Below are 21,442 nucleotides of genomic sequence, written 5' to 3' on the forward strand. Positions count from 1 at the left end.
CCTTTAATCCCAGCACTCAGCAGGCAGATCTCTGTGAGTTCGAGGCCAGCCTGGTCTACAAGAGCAGGTTCCAGGACAAGCACCAAAGCTACACAGAGAAACCCTGTCTCAAAAAACAAAATAAATAAAATGAAAAATAAAAGCTAAATAGTCAATAGCTAGGCAGGAAGAGGTTAGGCAGGACTTCTGGGGACAGGGAGGACTCTGGGAAGAAGAAAGGTGGAGTTGCCTTGGACATGGTGAGGAAACAGGAGGTGGAAGGTGGAAAAGAGGTAATGTCGTGTGGCAGAATGTAGGTTAATATAGGTGGGTTAATTTAAGGGCTAGTGGGACCAGCCTAAGCCAATGGACAAGCTTTTATAATTAATAAATCTCTATCATTATGTGTAAGCTGGTGGCAGATGAAAATGCACACTACATATGTGCTCCCTCCGCTTCAGGGAGAGCTTTTCCTTCAGTCTCAGGTTTTGGTTGCTGGTTTGTAAGATAATCATTAGCTTCCAGCTCTCAAGCAGACACACCTTCCAGAAGACACGAGAACAAGCCAGTTCTTTCTTACACATCTCTCTTTGAGAGGAGAAAACTTTGGTCAGAAGCCTTAGAGCAGATTGCCTTCATGGGTAGTTGCCTGAGACGGATCATGGCTCTTTACTAATCCATCTTTTTTAATTGCTCTGAGATAATAATTTGATCTGGTTGTTAAAGAGCTGGTCTCCCTGTAGAGCTCAGGGGAGCAAGCACCATGAAGCTCTGGGTCACTCTGCATAGGCACAGTTCTGTGCTCGATGGTGTACATGTCATCTCGCTTTCCGCAAACAGAAAGGGTGGTATTAATCTAACCATGAGAAAACCAAAGTTCAGCTAGATGCTTTCTCTGTATTCAACTTACTATATCTATGACTAAGGTCAGCCCACAGGATCTGTAATTCTATATGCAATTCAACCCACTTCATATTGAAAATAAACTGGAAAAATGCATCTGTAATGAAGGTGTCAGGCCTTTTCTCTTGTCACTATTGTCTAAATAATCCAGCATAAAAACCACTTTTATAGCACTTACGTTGTAGATGATGCAAGTAATCCAGAGACCACTGAAAATATACAGACGCATAAGTCATATGCAAATGCATCACCTTTTTATACAACGACTTGAACATTTCCAGGCTTTGGTATCAGTGGGGGACCTGGAAGCAGTCCTTCACGGATACCAAAGGATGACTGTATTACCATATATGGAGACAAAGGCACATCCTATTAGGGACAAGAGTAAACTGAACTCCACTGTCTATCAAAACAGAACTTGTCCATGCTATGACAGAGCTGTCAGAGGGAGTCAACGCCTTGGAAAGTCCACACCATGGCTCCAAGAAAACTGTCTGTCAGCATGTTCTTGTCCTTGAAGACAGACCAGTATTCCCACTGTGGCTAAGCACCCAGAAGATCAGTATTCCCACTGTGGCTAAGCACCCAGAAGATCAGCATTCCCACTGTGGCTAAGCACCCAGAAGATCAGTATTCCCACTGTGGCTAAGCACCCAGGAGATCAGCATTCCCACTGTGGCTAAGCACCCCACCCCCTGAAACTGCTGAGAAAGGAACATCTTGCACATGAAGGAATGGACAGGGATTACGAAATCATGGCACGCTCTCTTGTCTCCAGTTCCCACTAAGCCACACTTAAACACTGAGGTTCCTGGAGGGCTGCATGTGCTGAAAAATCTCAAGTGCATATCCTAAATGAGGAGTGTCAGAAGTGGGCACGTTATAAATGTCCAAAACAAGCCCAGGAGCAGCCCCGGGCCCGGCTACTGAACATGAAGTGCTCTGTGACGACAAGTTGCCCTCTTAAACACACACCTTCCGTCATGCCTTCAAGTCTTAGGTTTTAATGTATTCTCCACCATGAAGCTACTTAGAATCATCCTTTCCCCCTGAGACTTCCATCTTTTCCCCTCCTTTCTTACCCCAAACACTTCCTTGGTTATAGGGTGAGGATTCCAACTTGAGTTTGGAGAGGGGGCTGCTCAAACCAGAGAAATGTCAGGCATGTCTTTTTCAGCTTCGGTGTGATAACTAAACAGAAAGAACAAAGATACTGAAATATTAATCATGCCGCCCTGCTGCCCACTGGGAGGCACTGGAAATGGCAGCACAGCACTGGCTCCTGGCCTCAAGTGCACATTGCTGCTGTGCAACTCACAGACACTCCCCTTCCTGAACATATGGAGAGACCTCAGCAAAGAATTTGCCTCAGTGAACCCTGACTAGCCAATCAAAACCAGAAGGTTCCAAGTTCAGTGACTAATATCAGGAACGAACTGTACGCGGTGAAAGGGAGATTTTGTGTGCAGGGGAAATTTATACCCTGAGATCAGCCATGTCACAGGTGTGTGGATCACCTGGAGAAGCTGAACTTTGAAAAGGCCACTTCAAACATTTCTTCCAGCAGCACGCCTGTCATCACCGAGTCTGAGAACCCAACAGTGCCTCGTCGTATCTGAGACCCCCAGGACTGACAGGGGCAGCCTCCACACCGAGTCTGCATCTTCGCGAGTGAATTTACTTTAATGCTCTCAGACCATAAGGTAGGGATTATCATCCCCGTTCTATGGGAGGGGACCAAAGCCGGGAAAGATGAAGTCTGTTGCTCTCAGTAAGGCAGCCGGGAAACAGAGGGGGCGGGCCCCTCTGACTCCGGAGCCTTGCCCTTGACCACCGTACATCTGGCATTCTTTCCTCTCGCTTATTCCCTAGTACTCACGGAAAGGTAAAAAATAGAAAACTGGTGGAGGAAACATTCTAACACAAACAGGTCTGGCTGTTCAAGACGACCTAGGAAACACGGGGCCTCTATTTCCACAGGATGACCTGAACTCATTAGTTGCCTTGGAAGATAAAGTGTGGAACTTTGAGCATTCGAAAGCTGGAATCTGAACTTTAAAATGCCCCCTAATCCAAAGCTTTCTAAGAGCTGGCTTTTTTTAAGTGGAAAACTCCACCCCTGACCTCATGTCAAAACATAGGTGCGGGCCAGTGCCAAGGCTCGCTGGGTAAAGGTGCTTGCCACCAAACTTGAGTTTAGTCTCCAGGACTCATAAGGTGCAAGCACAGCATCACTGATTGTAACATGAGGAGCCTGCTTGGGCAGGGAGCCGGGCAGGTCACAGCCCACTGCTCCATCTACAACTGATTCCTGAATTGTTCTCTAACCACCACATGCATACTTTGGCATGTGCATGATCACACACATCCACATTATACATACACACATTAATAAATAAATACAGTTCTCTGCTCCACACGCCCCGCATTCCAGAGACAGCCCTGAGACACAATGATGGTTGGAGGGAACTGATTGGGCCATACTGAGCACCTGGTAACCAGGGCTGCCTTTAACTCTGGCAGAGTGGATACTGTTGCCATTTATGACCATTCATTGACCTCAACTGCATAGTCTACATGTTCCAGTATGATTCTACCCATGGCAAGTTCCATAGCACAGCTAAGACTAAGAAAGGGAAACTTGACATCAACAGGAAGGTGTTCTCCATCTGCAAGGAACAAGATCCTGCCAACACCAAACGGGTAATGCTGGTGCTGAGAAGGCAAGGATTTACTTGAAGGGTGCCCCCAAAAGGGTTATCATTTCTGTTCCTTCTGCTGATACTCCCATGATGTGTATGAATCATACATAAGACATATGACAACTCACTCAAGATAGCCAGCCCAACAACTGCTTAGGACCCTTGGTCAAGGTCATCCATGGTAGCTTTGGCATTGTGAAAGGATTCATGATCACAGTTCATGACACCACTGCCATCCAGAAGACTGTGGATGTCCCTCTATGAATCTGTGCCATGATAGGCATGGGGCTGCCCAGAATACCATCCCTGCATCCACTGGCACTGCCAAAGCTGTGTGTGGGCAAGGTCATCCCAGATCTGAATGGAGGGCTCACTGGCATGGCCTTCCATATTCCTACCCCCAGTGTGTTGGTCATGAATCTGACATGCCACTGGGAGAAAGCTACCAAGTACTATGACAGCAAGAAAGTGGCGAAGCAGGCATTGGAAGGCCCACTAAAGGGCATCCTGGGCTACACTGAGGATAGGTTGTCTCCTGTAACTTCAACAGTGGCACCCACTCTTCCACCTTTGATGCTGGAGCTGGCATTGCTCTCAGTGACAAGTCTGTAAAGGTCACTTCCTGGTCTGACAATGAATACAGCTACAGCAGCAGGATGGATGCTCCATGGTCTCCAAGGAGTAAGAAGCCTTGGACCACCCACCCTAGCAAGAACACAGAGCAGGAGAAGTTATGAGCTGCTAAGAGTTCTGCCCCAATTCAGCCGCCAACACTGAGCATCTCCCCTCACAGTTTCCACCCCACACTCCCAAGGAGAGGAGCTTGTGGAGCCCTATTCTCTTGAATACCATTAATAAAGTTCACTGTACCCACAAAAAATTCTATACACATAAAAAAAACTTAAAAACAAACAAAAATACTGCACAAAATTACTTTCAGGATATACACACAAGTATACAGAAAATTCAAGTGAGTTCTGAGTTTAGACTTAGTTTGCAGTCCCAAGATATTTCATTAGGTAATGTCAATACTCCAAACTTCAGAAAGAAAAAGGGATATTCAGCATATACTTTCAAGACAAGGGCTTTTGGGCTCTGGAGAAGATAATAGAATTTGACAGCAGCATGGAGGGACACCTGCTAGCCCTTCAGATGCTTTGTAAGACTGTGAGGACTCGAGGACATAGTCAGCTTTATCCACAGAAGTATAAATGCTATTAAAACCCCACACTGCCACCAGACAGCAGCGTGGCCCAATGGCTTAACCGAACATGGAACAGACAGTATCATGACACCATGAAGGGAACACGGATCAAGCACTTGCTCTGCGCATGCACCACGCTGAGCTTCACCTCATTTACTCCTCAACAACCCCCCCCCTTGCCCCTGAGATGGGAACCACTCTTTTTCCCACCCCCCTTTCCCCTTGGGGCTGAGATAAGTAAATGGGGAGACCAAGCAGGATGACTGAACAAACGCATTCGCAGCTGTGCTGCTGACAGAGGACACAAGGGGACCTCTGTCCCATGACAACAGAAATGGAAACCAAGATGCGAAGGGAACGCATTCTCAGCCAAAACCTTCGATGGGGGGTTTTGCTGCTGATGCTTGCTTGCTTTCTTGTTTTCTCTCAAGAATCAGGGAGGAGAGAGAACAGAGATCAGTCCGCCCCATCAAAATCAAAAACACGCTTTTCCATGCAGGGCTGTGGGGAGGGCCTAGGGCCCACGCCTTATCAGAAAATAGCATTTTTAAAAGAAGCCTCTTGTCGTGCTTTCGGGTTTTGCTCATGTAAGACACAGCTCACTGGGCAGTTCATTTTTGGAGATACCATGGTGTCCTCCTATACCTGACAGACTGCTTCCGTCCTTATGTCAAAACTAGGAGGCTAAGGATGGGCGCACTCCATATGCTGTCGACAGAGAAGAAAGAGGGGGACTTAACCGTTACATCGCATGAACCCGGTGCCCTGCTGCATCCCATTCCTGCCTTTTGTTCTCTACAACCTACATGCCAAGTGTCTTTAGAACCCAACCCACGAGAAGGAAAAACAGGTTCAGCCCGAGTTGGTGCACAGTGGTATTACAATCACGTAAAAGCATACCGGGGAGCAGCTGGGGACACAAGCTCGGGAGCCTGGTTAGTGCTTTCAGTCCTTGAGCGGGGTAAGCACTGTCCTGCCGGCATGATGGTGCATCAGGACCTCCCAGAGGATCCAACACATTCCATTCCACACAACTCTAAACCCACACCAGCCTGTCTGTCCCCACCACCATCACCACCACTCCCCTCCACCATGGGAGATATCTCATGCCTGTCAGCTTTTGCACAGAGGCCCGAGGTCCACAACCTCAGGTTACATGCATGTAAATGATGTAAGATGAAAACGACTGGATGGCCTCTTCAATATCCATCCCAAACCATGTCTTCAATGTTGGACTGTCTGTGGGCCCGCCCAAACGTCTCCTCCCAACACAAAACAACTCACTTCTTCCTATACCCTTTATCCATTTCCAGCAAGCATAAGCATTATTTCTGAAACAAAGCAAAACAAAAATGGCGACCCTTAGGCTCTTTGCTTGAACAGATGACAAGAGCAGTAAAATGAGAAGAATTATCCTTCACCCGACTCCCACCCCTGAGTTGGCCATATTGGAATGAGTTAAGTTGCATGAAACAGAGTCAGGACTGAGGCCAAAAGCAAAGTTGAGGATTGTTTCTCGTGTCTCAAATGATCTTATCCAAAAGACCTGCCCTAAGATTGTATTCAAAGGCACACATCAAACCTGGTTAGACACAAGCACTGTATGACCAGTTTTTGGCTCTTAAGTACATAATAAACATTTTAAATTGTTTACATATTTCAAACTTAAAAAAGATCGACAGACTATTCACTAGTGATGTCAACTTCGGTTTCCAAATTACTGTCTGAAATAGCTAAACAAGACAGAAGGTCGTTGTCACTGTACCCACAATATCTCCTCTAGGATTTCACTCTCTTGGTGGGGCAGACAGATAGAAAATGAATACCGTCATGGCTGGCCCCAAAGCAAACTGTGAAGACCGAGTTGCCTCCCAGCTCAGCTCCCGTAAGATCCCAAGCAGCATTGGTCCCTGTCTCCCTGTATCTCCCAGCTTCAGCACTTGGCTCCAATCAGATCAACTCTGTCCTGTGGCTTTGCTTTTCATTACCAGCGTTCTACGATCCTACCCGCCACCTCATACGCTCAGTGAGTTCCTTCAGAACCACATTTTCTGAGGCTGGTACAGAGACACCAAGTCCAAAGGAAAGTCATCATTTCCATAATGGACTTTTCATCTTTTCATCTGAGACAGTGATGATTGTAACAGGCCAGAATCCACCTTCTGAAGAACACAGGTCTACCTCTCTCAGGAACATGCGTCCTCACATCTACAGTTTCCCTCACTGAACATGTCAGTATGGCATACGTGGAACAGGCCTGCATAGAATGTGTGTTATTCTGAGGCTGGTCTTAGCAAGTATCCTGGACTTGGATGTGGGGAAAGTCACTGCGAACTGATTAAGTGTGGCTCATGGTGCCTGGGCTGCATAGCAACGCAGCTTATGCTGACCACTGGCTTTCCTATGTGATGGGTGCCTTGAGTAATGCCTGTGCACTCATCTCTATCAAGACCGCTGATCAGCAGCATTTCACACATGCTGTCCCAGCTTATTCGGGGGATTAAGAGCATCCTGTGTGACTTTACTGGCTCAACGTCCTTGGAAGGCTGCCCCTGGGTGCCCTTGGACTTTACTCGTGAGCCTGGCCCTTGGTTGATTCTGTACCCACTTGATTCCTATTGTTTGCAGTAGTAAACATGGAATTAGTGAGCACGGAACAGATGTTCCTAAGGGAAACAAGAAATTTCTAGGTTTGTATTTCATGCAGATCAGAATACTTTGTCCCAAAAGGAACTCACTACAGTGATTCCATTTTAGTTATATTTCAAAAGAAAAACCAAGGTTAAGAAATGTTTGGTGACTTGCCTGAGGCCGGCTCACTAAGAAAAGCCAAGGTTAGGCCTGATATCTATGGGTTATTTATGCCATTACTGCCACTGATACCTTACAAGAAACAAAAAGGAGTAGGGTTGAATTTGGCTCTCAGTTTGAGGACCCAGGCCACCATGGTGGCAGCAGGCAGCAAGAGCTTAATGGCACTGGTCACATTGTACTCAGAGCCAGAAGAGAGTGGGGAACGACACTGTACCCACAGTCAGAAGAGAGTGGGGAACGACACTGTACCCACAGTCAGAAGAGAGTGGGGAACGGCACTGTACCCACAGTCAGAAGAGAGTGGGGAACGACACTGTACCCACAGTCAGAAGAGAGTGGGGAACGACACTGTACCCACAGTCAGAAGAGAGTGGGGAACGACACTGTACCCACAGTCAGAAGAGAGTGGGGAACGACACTGTACCCACAGAAGAGAGTGGGGAACGGCACTGTACCCACAGTCAGAAGAGAGTGGGGAACGACACTGTACCCACAGTCAGAAGAGAGTGGGGAACGACACTGTACCCACAGTCAGAAGAGAGTAGGGAACGACACTGTACCCACAGTCAGAAGAGAGTGGGGAACGACACTGTACCCACAGTCAGAAGAGAGTAGGGAACGACACTGTACCCACAGTCAGAAGAGAGTGGGGAACGACACTGTACCCACAGTCAGAAGAGAGTGGGGAACGACACTGTACCCACAGTCAGAAGAGAGTGGGGAACGACACTGTACCCACAGTCAGAAGAGAGTGGTGAACACAGTGTTCAGCGCCCTTTCTCCTTTTATCTAGGACTCCAGCCTGAAGAATAGTGTCACCCATATTTAAATCTTCCACCTAAAGCAACTTGATGTGAAAACTCCCAAACATGCCCAGAGATTATCTTTTAGATTCTAGATTCTAGATCCTGCTAAGTTGACAATTACTGCTAGTCACAACAAAACCTTGCAACAGGACCCAGGGCCAGAACCTCCATCCTTCTGGCATCTTTGCAGGAAAGAGGAAACGGAAAGGCAGTGTGTCACCTTGTCTGACCTTAGAACATGCTCACGGAGTGACTCAAATTCTATCACCTTACAGTCACTCAAGAATTGCAAAAGTACCACCTGTACAAACACGGGCTTACAGATCCATTTTAGTGAGCAGCAGACCTTGGGGAAGGCTGCAGGTCAGCTCCAGGCCTCTCTTCTACAGAGGCACAGAGGAAGGAAACTCTGTGCAGAGTGGCAGGCGCGAGTTTCCAGGGTGAGGTGATGTCAGGTGAGGTGGTATAGAGCCTCTGCATTGTGCTGTGTGGGAGTGTGTGCTTCAGTTCAGTGGCTACAGCTGGGGCACTATGGTGGCCTCCTCCCTCTTAGAGGTCAACTAGGAACTGTGGGGAAGCCCAAGGGAAAGGAAGCCTGATGAGTCACCTCCCCCAGCTGTCCTGAGGCTTGGGCATAAATGTCCTTTTCTTTGACTAACATGTCATAAGCTTTTCTTCTGGAAAACACTGGTCCCACCAGTTACATGGCAAACTATGTGCAGTGCCAGGGTCAAAACCAACATATGGGCCGAGAAAGAAATGAAGAAGGTATTGGTCTGGCAAAGGCAAAGAAGTTCTTGTGGCTCAAAGAGGACCAATCCTTGCTCATCATCAGAACTAAAGCAGCAGCAAAGGCTCATGAGGAGCACCATGCCTATTTCTACATACTCAACAGACCCACAGACACCGGCTCTGGGCTGTGCTGCTAAAAAAAAATAGATGAAACATTTATCTTTATTCCTGGTTCTGGGCAAGAGCTTTGGAAACCTTGGAATTTCCTCATAAGACTGGGGTTTTTTTTGTTATCTGTGAGAAGTGCTTTTAGATTTATGCTAACAAGGTAAATCCTGGTAGGGCCTTTAAATAATGAGGAGAGGACTAGCCCTATGGATGATTAGAGCATTGAAAGCTGCAGGCCCAATTTCACTTCCAACGGTGAGGAAGGAGACTGGAGCCTGAGGCCTGCACCATGGCCAGTGGTCACTCAGGTAATGAAACCTCCACAAAAATCCACCAACAAGGTCAAGGCAGCTTCTAGTCAGGGAACACAAGGATGTACTGTGAACATGGCACATGTGGGAAGGGCATGGACGCTCTGCATCACCTCACCCTGATACATGAATGTGCCCTGAGCACGGCACATGTGGGAAGCACACAGAGTGAGTACCACTCACCCTGACACTCGCCCCATACATTACTCTACTTGGCTGTTCCTGAGTAGCAACTGCTACGATGAAACTCTAATCGTAAGTACGGTACTTTCCAGAGTTCTGTAAATGCTCTCATAAAGTACCCAATTCAGGAGTCAGGAGAATGCATAGCTAACCAGATGGAAGTGCCTGGGGATACCCAGGACTTACAGCTGTATCTAGGGTGGGGCTGAGTGGCACTGGGCTGGACTGAGCCTGCAGACCTGTGGAGCATCAGAAACTGCTGGATGCCCAGCTGGAGTCAGACAAGTGTTAGGACGATGGATTATCTATCTTGTTCCTCTTCGCTCCCCCTCTACAAACTCTCCTCTTCCTATAGACAAGGACTGCTCACCCTCAAGTGCCTAAAACCATGACTACAAGGAACAGAATTACCTTTCTCCATCTCCCCAATTTTACTATTTTAGGGAAATTCGGTGGTGAAGACATCAGGTGATAAGCTGGTCTGCCACGCACAGAAGCCCTAGAAAACAACTTCCACAGACACGATGTGAAACATTTCTTCTATTGAAGCCTCTGGAGCACCAGCTGTCTGGGTAGAATAACTTATATCGCTACTGTTACTTCAGGAAAAACCATGACTTTTAGTTCTAAACAGTAGAGTTCAGCGTGCTTGTTGCCTCCTTCCTTCTAGAGAGCACGGTCTCACTGCGGAGACAATTTTTTTAGCCTGAAAGTGACTCCATGGTGGCAGTGAAAACACAAGGGAGGGCTATCAATGAACAAGTCATTTGGAAGACTCACTCGCTTAAAGACGAGACTGGACTGTATTGACAAACCACAATGGGGGAGAAGCTCCAACTTGAAATACACACGGCTACAGAGAGAAGCTCTTTCTTCCCCAACAGAGAGTTCTGGAGAGCCGCCAAGCTTGGAGTCAATGGCTACTGGCAGCCACAGAATGTTCTACAAAGAAAGTGGCTGTACGGCAGGAATCAGGGCTCTGAGCAGAGATCTGTCTATGGAGCAGCTGGGCCCGACTACCCTGAGCCCTGCCCTGTGTGGGCTGCAGCCTCCAGGCTTCACTCCCAGCTGGAGCTCTTGGCCAGCTCTCTCTGGAGAGGAAGGGCTGCTGTGGAAGCCCATGGGAGCTAGTGTCTAGGCGAGGAAATGAGTCAGAGACCCGGGGATAACTACAGGGTAAAAAGAGGTCAATGAAGAAGTCACATCACCCTGGGGTAAAGTTCTGCCATTTCACCCCAGGTTAAAGTTCTAACTTCACTACTTCTGTGGTGAGGGTTGCAGCAAAGGTCCCGAATCTGCTTGTGCCCTCTTTTTACTTAACCCGATGGGAAGCCTGCCTACAATACAACCTATCTACTTGTAGATTCATGGCAAGTTATCCTAGGCAAGAAAGAAGCCTCCTGGGTAAATCAATCTACTACCGCATAAGAAGCCCATCCCAGCTGTCTATACACATCAACGTGGTCCTCTGCTCATAAGCATAAAGTGTCAATAGAAAATTTGTAGATCTGTAAGGAAAATCACAGAGACAGGGACTGTAATTACTACAAACTGCATGCCTAAAACAACCTTCATTTTCCTACAAGTCCAGAGACTATAAGAGAGCTGCTTCCTAAGGCCCTTCCTGGTGGGTCCTCCTCGTGTCTTCCCATGGCCTCCCCTCCATACGTGTCTTCTAATTTCTTCCCTTACAAAGGGCATTGGTCATACTGAACTAGGGCCCATCCAAATGACCTCATTTTAACTTAATCACTTCTTTAAAAAGCCTCTCTCTATTAGAACACCAAAATATGAATGGGATATATATGTCATGGGCAAAATTCAGGCCATAACAACATGAAAGAAAAAGTCCGAGATAAACAACCCAAACCTTGCCAAGAAAAAGTAGAAATGATACAAGGCGGAAAAAAAAAAGTTAAGGTTAGTACCATTTAAAAGTCTTCAAAGGAAGACCTCACAACTGGAAAAACACACCAGTGGAAAAAAGCAACCATGAACATTAAAGCTTTCTTAACAGTTAAAACTATAGCACTCCTCAACAGAGACACACAAGCAGACACAGAGACACAACTCAGACACAGACACACAGACACACACTCAGACACAGACGAGACATACACAAACACTCAGAAACAAACACACAGATACACACTCAAACACAGGCACAGAGGCACACTCAGACACACACTCACAGACACACAGGCACACACAGACACACACTCAGACACAGACACATACACACACAGAGACACATTCAGACAGATGCAGACACACACATACTCAGACACACACACAGGCACACTCAGACACACACACACACCAATGAGAAGAGCCATGGAGGAGGAGAACCGTTACAGAAGTCGGCAAATCTACATAAAACACTGGCTCAGACAAAGAAGGGCTTCTGTTGAAAATAGCATGAAAAATGGGGAGTTTGAAGTGAAGAATTCTAAACTTGATTTATTTGGAGATACTTATTTGCTTTAGACGTTTTTAGAAGAAAAATACAAACTTAGGTATGCATGTTAAAAATGCTGTGGACCAAGGTGGGTGGCCTGACTGAGATTCCTACTCTTGGGCGGGGACGGAAGAAATTAGTTTTCCCATAAAACCGTCATCTCCCAGCTCCTAGATTTATCCGGAAGGCCCACTTCCATCTGCCACAGGCCTAGGAAGTCCAGCCTCACTCCTGGCCCCTGGATGGGTGTACACACACTTGGCACCGAAGTCCACATCTGGCTAAGTTATCTAAGGACCACAAGACATCACTGGCAAGGATGAGAGCTCCCTAGGTTGTTTCCAAGCCCAGCTAAGAATTGAAGGACTGTCTTAAAAGATGTCTTATCTAACATTTCTATATGTGAAATACAACTTATAGAAGGTCATTAATTTGGACGAGGGACCAAACCAATACAGACTGGTTAAGTAAAATGAATGCAAAAAGCAAGCACACATCGCAAGAACTGAGCTTTGGTTCCTCCTAAGCAGACACCTGCCTCAAACAAGCCGAGTCAACAAGTGCTAGGCCCTCACTGATGTCACCGTACTCCTGTTCTCTGTCCACATTGTAGTACCAGTTCTTAAGGGTGCGCCCTTCCCCATTTATAGAATCATCCATTAAAGCTAGTTTAGAATCTGAACTAAGTTTGTTGTAATTCTGTATGTGTAGCCTTGGCTGTCCTGGAACTTGCTGTGTAGACCAGGCTGTCCTCGAACTCAGAGATCTGTCTGCCTCTGCCCCCATAGTGATGGGATTAAAAGCATGCACCACCACTGCCTGGCCAGGTCTATTTTTTTAAAAAAACAAAAATGTACATTGTGAAGGAGCAGTGGAGGATCCCCACAGACTGCTTCCAATGTGATCACCACACACTGACTTGTTTTATGCTCTTGACCTTGAAAATGGGTCCTATGAATCCCCTCGATAGCCACGAACAGACACTAAAGACTGGCTACCTTGCTCAAGATCATCCAGCTAGGTCTGAGAGTCCCACCCTAGAGAGCGTCACCACTGTGACATTCTAGTTCCAGTGTCCTCCTGCCCCATCCAGACATATGGTGAATTGATTATACCTCATGGTGGCCGCACAGGACAGTTGACCAGTGTGCTCAATGGGACAGGAAACGAGCTTATTTGTCATTCTTAGGGCAGAGTATACAACTGCAGAGACAAGTGTCCAGAGCTCTCTTACTTCCTGGTGTAGTGTCCAGCAGGTTCTGGAACAGTAGCTGTCCCAGACCAGCCCGCACAAGCACAAACCGGAGAATTATGGAATCCAACTCCAGCAAACCTTCCAGAAAGTACTCGTTAAATTTTGCTGCCATAATGAAGAAAAAAACTTTCTACTTGGAAAGATTTTAAAATACTTTTCTCCAACTACATTTCTATGTGAAATATATTTCACTTGTAACATCCAAAATGATGTATTGCAATGGGCCAAATACAGAAACACACATGCTAGCTTTACTTCTCCAAACACAAAGCCCATAAAACTACAGGGCAATGTAACTCTGAGAATATCTTTTAAAAAAAGTTACCTTCTATAGTTTACATCAACATATAACTCACTATCTTAAACTTGCATTTAATAACTTCTACATGTCTTTTCATTTTAAATGCAGTAACAAAAGAAATAGGAAAAAAACCTCTCAGGATTCCTCAATAATTTTCAAAAAAAAATTATTTCAAAAAAAGGGTCCTAGACCACAGATTTTGAAAGCCAGTTACTAGATAAAGGCAATCAAGATTTAAGTCTATACAGTAATACTAATAGCTGAATAGCCTATAGCAAAATATATTGATGATATCAAAAAAAAGCCTAGGTACTCTATATGCATGGATGAATGTGTGTCTGATAACCTCCCCTTAAACTTTATAAAAAAGAAATGATTGAATCAAATGGGAAATAACTTTTCAGAAACAATGGAGGATATTTCATCACACGCTTCTCAGAGGATAACACTTCGCATTTTCAAAAGACATATTAGTAAGCACAGTCAAATAAATACACAGAAACCCTGTGCACATCATGGCACAGGTATGGAGGTCAAAGGACAACTCTCTAGAGCTGGTTCTCTCCTGCCACCTTGTGGGACCCAGGGACTGAAAGGAGGTTAGTTTTTGGCTAAGCAAGCACCTCATCGTCTGACCCATCTCGCAGCCTGGTCTCTTTCTTTCAGCAGTTTGCTCTTCTAGCTTATACAAGCCAAGAGAATGCTATGAAATCTCTGGTTTCTAACGCTTGCCAGTTTTATCTCTAACACAACAGTGAAATACACAGCCTATGACAATGGAAGATGTTTCTCTCCAGATGACCAAAAAGAAAATTACCTGAATACTGGACATAATGGAAGAGTCTGATACTGAGGCTGGAGAAATGGCTCAGTGGTTAAGAGCACTGTCTGCTCTTCCAGAGGACCTGGGTTCAGTTCCCAGCACCTACATGCTAGATCCCAACCATCTATAACTCCAGTTCCAGGGGATTCTACGCCTCCTCTGAACTCTGTGGGCTCCTGCATGTGGTGTACACATATAACTGCAGTCTGACACATACACATAAAATAAGTATTTTTATAAAGAGCTCTGACACCAGACAGGAAGAAGTCCCCCCTCTGCATATACTGTATCAGTACAAGACCAACTGTCATGGAAGCCTAAGGGAACACCTCAAGAGATTTCAGGGTCAGTTTCCTCCTGTAAAGCTTACAGAAGTCACCCCCAATGAGCTGGAGGGTTAGCTCAGGAGTTAACAGCATTGACTACTCTTGCAGAAGCCCCAGGTTCAGTTCCCAGCATCCATGTGGTGGCCAACAACCATCTACAACTCAAGGTCCCAGGAATCCGACACCTCGGCACCAGGCACACATGTGGTGCACATACATACATGCAGGCAAAACATTCATACACATAAAATCATCTCAAAAAGTACTGTTTTAAAGAAAGAAATTGTCTCAAAGTATAGAATTACAGGTAACTCAAACACTGTAGTGTAAATGTGGCAACAGGCAAAAAGACAGAGTATGACTCAAACTCACTGCTACTGTACAACAGAGGCTGGCAGCAGTTTCACTAGCTTTGAAGTCAAGATGCTCCCCCAGAGAATTGAGGGGAGACCCTTTTCTGTCTCTCCCAGTTTACAGAGCCCTTGTACCCCTTTCTTTGTGGCCCCTTCCGTGATCTTCAGAGCTAGAGAACACCATCTTGTCTCAGACATCGTGCTGCCTTATTCTTCCTGTCAAAGCTTCCTCTCCTCTCACCCGCAGCCTCTTTTTTCCTGTGGTGTAGACAAAAAACTCAGGGCGCCCAGCCCAGCTGCATCCCTTTAGGTGGACACCTCTAACTGCATTGAGGGTCTTCCTGCATAATCACAAATACCCTTCCTGTCCCGACTGACTCAATCCGACACACCTGTAAGGTCCCTTTGGCCCCGATAGGGCAATATTTTAGTGATGGAGATGTGCCTATCTTGCTAACTTTCAGAGAGGCAAATATCCAATTTTATTCTCACTTTTCACAATGAAAATTCAGCTAGGAATTCTAACAAATCAGCAAGTGGAATCCGTTGATGTGAATGTGAAGTTCTTTTGTTTGGTTGGTTTCTGTTGTTGTTGATGTTTTGGATTTTTCGAGACAGGTTTCTCTGTGTAGCTCTGGCTGTCCTGAAACTTGCTCTGTAGTCCAGGCTGGCCTCGAACTCATAGATCTACCTGCCTCTGCCTCCTGAGTGCTACCACCACCTGACAGGACATGTGAAGTTTCGGGAGCACCACGCCCTTCAATGAGCAGTCACATTTCTAGGTCTCTGAAGGACTCACTGGTTTCCTTGCCCCAGAATTGATGTTAGGAACACAGTGGCCTTCCCTGCCATCCTGCTCTTCCATTCCCTACAGACAAGCAGAGAGTGGCATATAGGCCCCCATGACTGGGATTTCCCCTTTGCTACTGCTCTTTCCCTTTTTAGGCCTGATCACTGCCCACAAACAAGCAACTGGCGTTGGTCAGATGCTCTTAATTCCCTATGGTAAGAATGAAAACTGCATTCCTAAATTGAAGGATCCTAATCTGATCCTTTGATGCTGTGGTTATGTTCTAAGTACAACATATTTATTAGGAAGGTTTGACCCTTTGTTCCAAAATTGTCTGGCTGGTCATTATTCTAGCCGATTGCTTCTCTAAGGACAATCATAGCAACAAGTCTGCAGCTCCAGAAACCACCTGGGTATTTACAACAAGTATCTTCTGCCTGTGGCCCTGACGTCTGTGGCACACACGTCACAGTAAAGACCCAGGTGGGCTACAGGCTTGTCCACCTGGAGATCCCACCAGCCTTGCTTCAGTTTAGCGACAGGAACGGAGGCTGACTATAAGCCTGTCATGGACTGGTTTTGCTTTATTTTTATTCTGAGAGCGTCAATTCTTGTGAGAGAAAATGGCTGAGTCTGCCCTATCTCTGAAGAGAAAACACACATCAGAAAACCACCCATGTAAGTAACTGCTGGCTCCCTGGGAGGCCACCACAAAGAAACCCAGCTTATGTTGGCACCTCATGGGAAAGTCCCTGTGTTTGTCTAAATGCAGATGTATCTATCTGACTGTGGGATGGGGGTAAGCTATGTGGTACAGAGAGAAAGAACTGGGCCCACGACCATAAACTCTCTGTGACACACACAACTGTGAAGGTTCTGCGCATGCGTGACATGAGCACACGGGAGGCAGTGTGAAAGTACAGTACATCCTCTCAACACAGTTGACACGGGCACGCTGACATGGTGAAAGCAATCTGCTCTCTACCTCATGTTCAGACATCAAGGTCCCAACAGAGGGACCACACGGGCTGTTCCTCCAACTGTCTGGGTGCGTGCAGTGTGAACAAGAGGGTCTCCAAAGGTGCAGGGGAGCACTGGGAGCATTAGTGATACAGTATCAGCAGGATGTCTATTGCTGTTGGCTTTGAAACACAGAAGGGATGTCAGCCAAGGAATGTGGGTGGCCACTAGAAGCTGGAGAAGGCAAAGAAACCAATCCCTCCCTAGAGCCTTCAGAAAGGAATGCTGAGCTCTTGTTGATAACATTGGTTTTTACCCAGCAAGACTCAAGTCAGACTTGTGTGCTACCGAATATAAGACACTAAGTCTATGTTATCTTAAGCCGCTACCTTTGTGATCATAACAGGAATTGGACGCTCACCAAGACACGGCCTAGGCTTTGAGGGGTGTTAAAGCACCCCCAAGCAATTCTGATAGCCACTGAAGAGGAAGGCATGCTGGTATGCTTGCTTGTGGGGGGAAATATATGACAATTTTACCTGAGAAGATGGTGAGACCAACCCAAAACCACGTGTCTTTCATTCTTAGTCACGTACCCAGGGACATTGTGGCCAGCACATGCTACAAGATGACATGTTCATCAGTTTAGGTCAGACCTCCTGCCCCAGGCAAACTTCCTTGAGATAAAAAATAAACAAGCACCAGATAGCCAAGGTTGTCCTTTTAAAATAAAGCTTATTATCTTCCCAGTGCTGTGTCGCACTGGAGGAACTGACCAAATGCCTGGATTAAACGCAGTCCATAATTGGCCTGCTCACAGCACCAGCAGAAGGAACAAACTGTCCCCCCAGTGATAAGCTGTCGCAAACCCCATGAGGAGTGTAGACAGAGAGGGCTCTCCATTTGCTTACGAGTCTGTTTGCGTGTGACAGATGCTCAACAGCTGGATTTGTTTACTTATGATAGAGAAATGAACTGAAACCATGGGAACGATGACCACATTCCTTCTCGGGATCAAGGAGGGAAGTGCCTGTTGTAGGGTTCTGGCAAGGGCAGCCTCCCTGCAGAGAGCGACTCTGTCCCCTACCAGGCCTTCCATACCCACGCACACAGGATGCTTTGCCTCCCTACCCTGTCTTCCTTGGCTTGGATGCCGGCACGACAGAGAAGTAGCCATATCAGAAAGCAGCTTCAGCCCTGCCCTTTAGAAAAGCTGTGGCGTTCAGAGGGCTCTCTGCAACTCGGAGCTTCATTTCTAGCAATGAGGACATGGCTACCTTCCTTTCCTCATGTAGGGTACATGGCATGATGCGGACAAGCGTGCTCAGCAGGTAAGGAGAGCCACTATACATGCCAGTGTGTCTCCTCACTAAGCCACGACTGCACCAGCTGCAGACCGAGCCTTTCCCCTTGGCCCTCTCACCGCATCTCTGGTTGGATGCATCTAATTTGGACTCACGGTCTTGACTCACAAACCTCTCGATTTCACTGTGTCCCTCACAGTGAGAGCACTGGCTGTTTCCTGCATGCACCCCACTCTCCATCCTCATGGTTACTCTTGTTCTGGTTCCCCCCCCCCCCTTACATAACTCAAGCTCAAGAGCCTCCCAAGTCCTAAGACTCCTGACCACAAGTTCATCTTTCTCAAACCACATCTGTTGCATCAAGCCCTAAATAGACACCTTCAAACATTTTTGTCCTGTGGCCTGGTCATTTATGACGGAAGAAGAGCAAACCCCACTGGGTGCAGACATGATATGAGGCCCACCCAGCTTTATTATGTTTTGTATCAAAATACCAAACACTGAGCAATTTCACATCCTCCACAGAGAAAAAAAAAAGCCCTTGAAATAAATAGATCATGAAGTATTTCTCAAAATAGTAGGGCCAGGTACGGTCAGCATATGACTATAATGCCAGTATTGGGACACAGATGCAGAAGAAAGCAAGGCAAGTTCAAAGCTAGCCTGATCCACATAGAGTTCAAGGCCACCGGGGCTATAAGCACCAAAATTAATGAAGTCAAAGCAGTCACTGAGTACTGAGAAGTTTTAGTGGCATTTTTTTACACAGTACTCGGTAACTGCAATGTAAATGCCCACAAGCCACCACAGCTGCAATGAACACACTGCAATAAACCACTGCAGCCCACTGACTGCAGACTCCCCTATGACGCGAATCGACAGGGAGTCAACAAATGCCTGGACCTGTGGGGCTGCTACCAGCGGCAAGCTGAGCGGCCTTGGCCTCGTTCTTACCGTTCTGTTCATCCAGCTCGTTCCCGATTTCCTGGCCCATTTGTTTCTGGCGACTGATGATGGAGGAGAGGGCATCGAGGCCTGCGTCCTGCTCTGAAAGGAAAAGAAAGCAACGGACTAAAAACCAAAGGGAAACATTTTAAAGATAGTAAAATATGTGTTCACACATGCATACACATTGACAGACATACACATACACACAGAGGTACATGTATCCAGGCAAGTGACACTCTCCAACGTATGCCTCGAGTGACACCATCGCTAGCCTGACTGAAACCAAACTACAATACTTACTTCATGCCTCACACTGAAATGACTTCCAGATAAATCAAATATTTAAATAAGAAACAGAAACTTTATTGAGTTTGGCTACACCAACATTTAACCTTCTGGCATGTAATTCAAACAGAACATGTATTAATCAACAAGAATAGGGCAATGTTCTGATTTTTAAAATGGAGAAATAGACAAAAACCATACCAAAGAATTTTAAAAGGGAAATAAACACATAAACCCATTGATATCATTAACTAAGAATTTTACATTTGTTTATAATTTGAGTGTGTGTGTACATGCACGCATGCCCACAGGTGCACACACGTTGGAGCGAGAGGACTACTAGTGCAGGTGCTTCCCTCCTGCTACCACATGTGTCTCAGGGGTCAAACTCAGGTCGTCATGTTTGGGCTGCAAACACCTTTCCTCAGTGAACATCTTGCCAGCCTGGCATCACTAATTTTTTAAAAATACAAATAAAAATGAATAATAAGATTTGAGACCTTACCAGATTAGTAAATATGAAAATGAATAAGGATGGGCAAGGCTACCTAACATGTCAGGAACCAGTAGTCCTAAGCACTGTGTAGTATGGAAGGTAAGTTCAGCTCCCTGGTAGAAATCCTTCTCAGGATTTCAATTCACTCACTCCAACTAAGTCTAGAAAATGTGTCTAATAAATAAAAAGCAGAACAATAATGCATCTCCAAGGGTCTTCCTTAAAACACACCCCTTGTGCTGGCAGTCCGCTCCTTCCTCTTGGTTTATCTTTCCGACTACCCTAGAATGCTTTCCGGTGTCCTAAGCTGTTTTTCTCTGTAGCAGGCACAATGTTTGATACTGATAATCAATTTGATAGGATCTAGAATCACCCAGAAGACAAGCCTCCGGCCAGACCTAGAAGAGATTCTCTTGCTTAGGTTAAGGTGAGAAAAGCCACCCTAAAAGTGGATGAGGGTCCTAGACTGTGAAACCTAGAAGTTCCTGCCACAGGAACTTCCCCACCATGACAGACTGTGCCCTTCAATGTATGTTTCTTCTAAGTGGGCCATCGTGGTGACATTTCTGCAAGAGCCTTGTTCCTTTGCTTCTGGGCCCTGAGCAGAGACTGTGGGGTGGGGTCTACACTCGTGAATGCCGTCTCCCAGTTGATGGTGATGGAGGGCCAGCCGCAGCTACTCTCTTTTATGTTTTTTAAATGACTGTTCCACGTAATGGCTTATCTGTTACCACAAAGGTCTTCTCCCTCAGGAGTTCACTAGTGTCTACTTACAGTTTTGTAAAAATCTTCTGTATGGAATTAAATCATTACACTTAGCTCTTTGATTCACCTGGAATTTAAGGTGTGAGGCAAGGACCCTTGGATGACATTTTTTTTTTTGACACAACGTACTTTTTAAAACCTATAAACAGCCTGCTATGTCTAGGGACCATTCCAAGGCACCACTTTACAGCAAAATCACTTTATAATGAGGTCCTCTTGGTCCTTAGTAGCAGCCTCCTGGATGGCCTCCAAGATAAATCCATCATCAAACCTACACTTGAAGAATGTCTACACTACAGCAAAAGTCTTAATGTTTCCGAAGAACAATCCATAGATGGACTGAGGGTCAGTGAACTGTGAAACAACAGTAAAATGGTGGGAAAATGGAAGGAACTGCTGTTAAGGTTGTCCGCTAGGAAAAGACACTGAAGCCCTGACATTGCTTTGTTCAGTGCGAACACAAATTGTCAGCAAAAAACAGCTACACTAACCTTGTCTCCTAAAGGCCTCCCTAGGGCACAACAGAAAGGCGGCTGGAACTCTCCCCTACTCCTACAATTTCCCTAAGACTGGAGT

The 21,442-nt window shown here is 46.1% G+C and overlaps 1 protein-coding gene across 1 annotated transcript in view; it reads right to left on the bottom strand.

The window, feature by feature from the left end:
- The window catches only part of Stx8 (syntaxin 8), a 241,826-nt gene that overhangs the window by 161,654 nt on the left and 58,730 nt on the right, over positions 1-21,442 (bottom strand). Inside the window, exon 6 of the mRNA XM_075992106.1 lies at positions 19,327-19,419. Within this exon, the coding sequence (XP_075848221.1) occupies positions 19,327-19,419 (93 nt within the window). The remainder of the gene's footprint in view (positions 1-19,326; positions 19,420-21,442) is intronic.

Source organism: Microtus pennsylvanicus, chromosome 11 (genome assembly GCF_037038515.1).
Source record: "Microtus pennsylvanicus isolate mMicPen1 chromosome 11, mMicPen1.hap1, whole genome shotgun sequence".
Lineage (NCBI taxonomy): Eukaryota > Metazoa > Chordata > Mammalia > Rodentia > Cricetidae > Microtus > Microtus pennsylvanicus.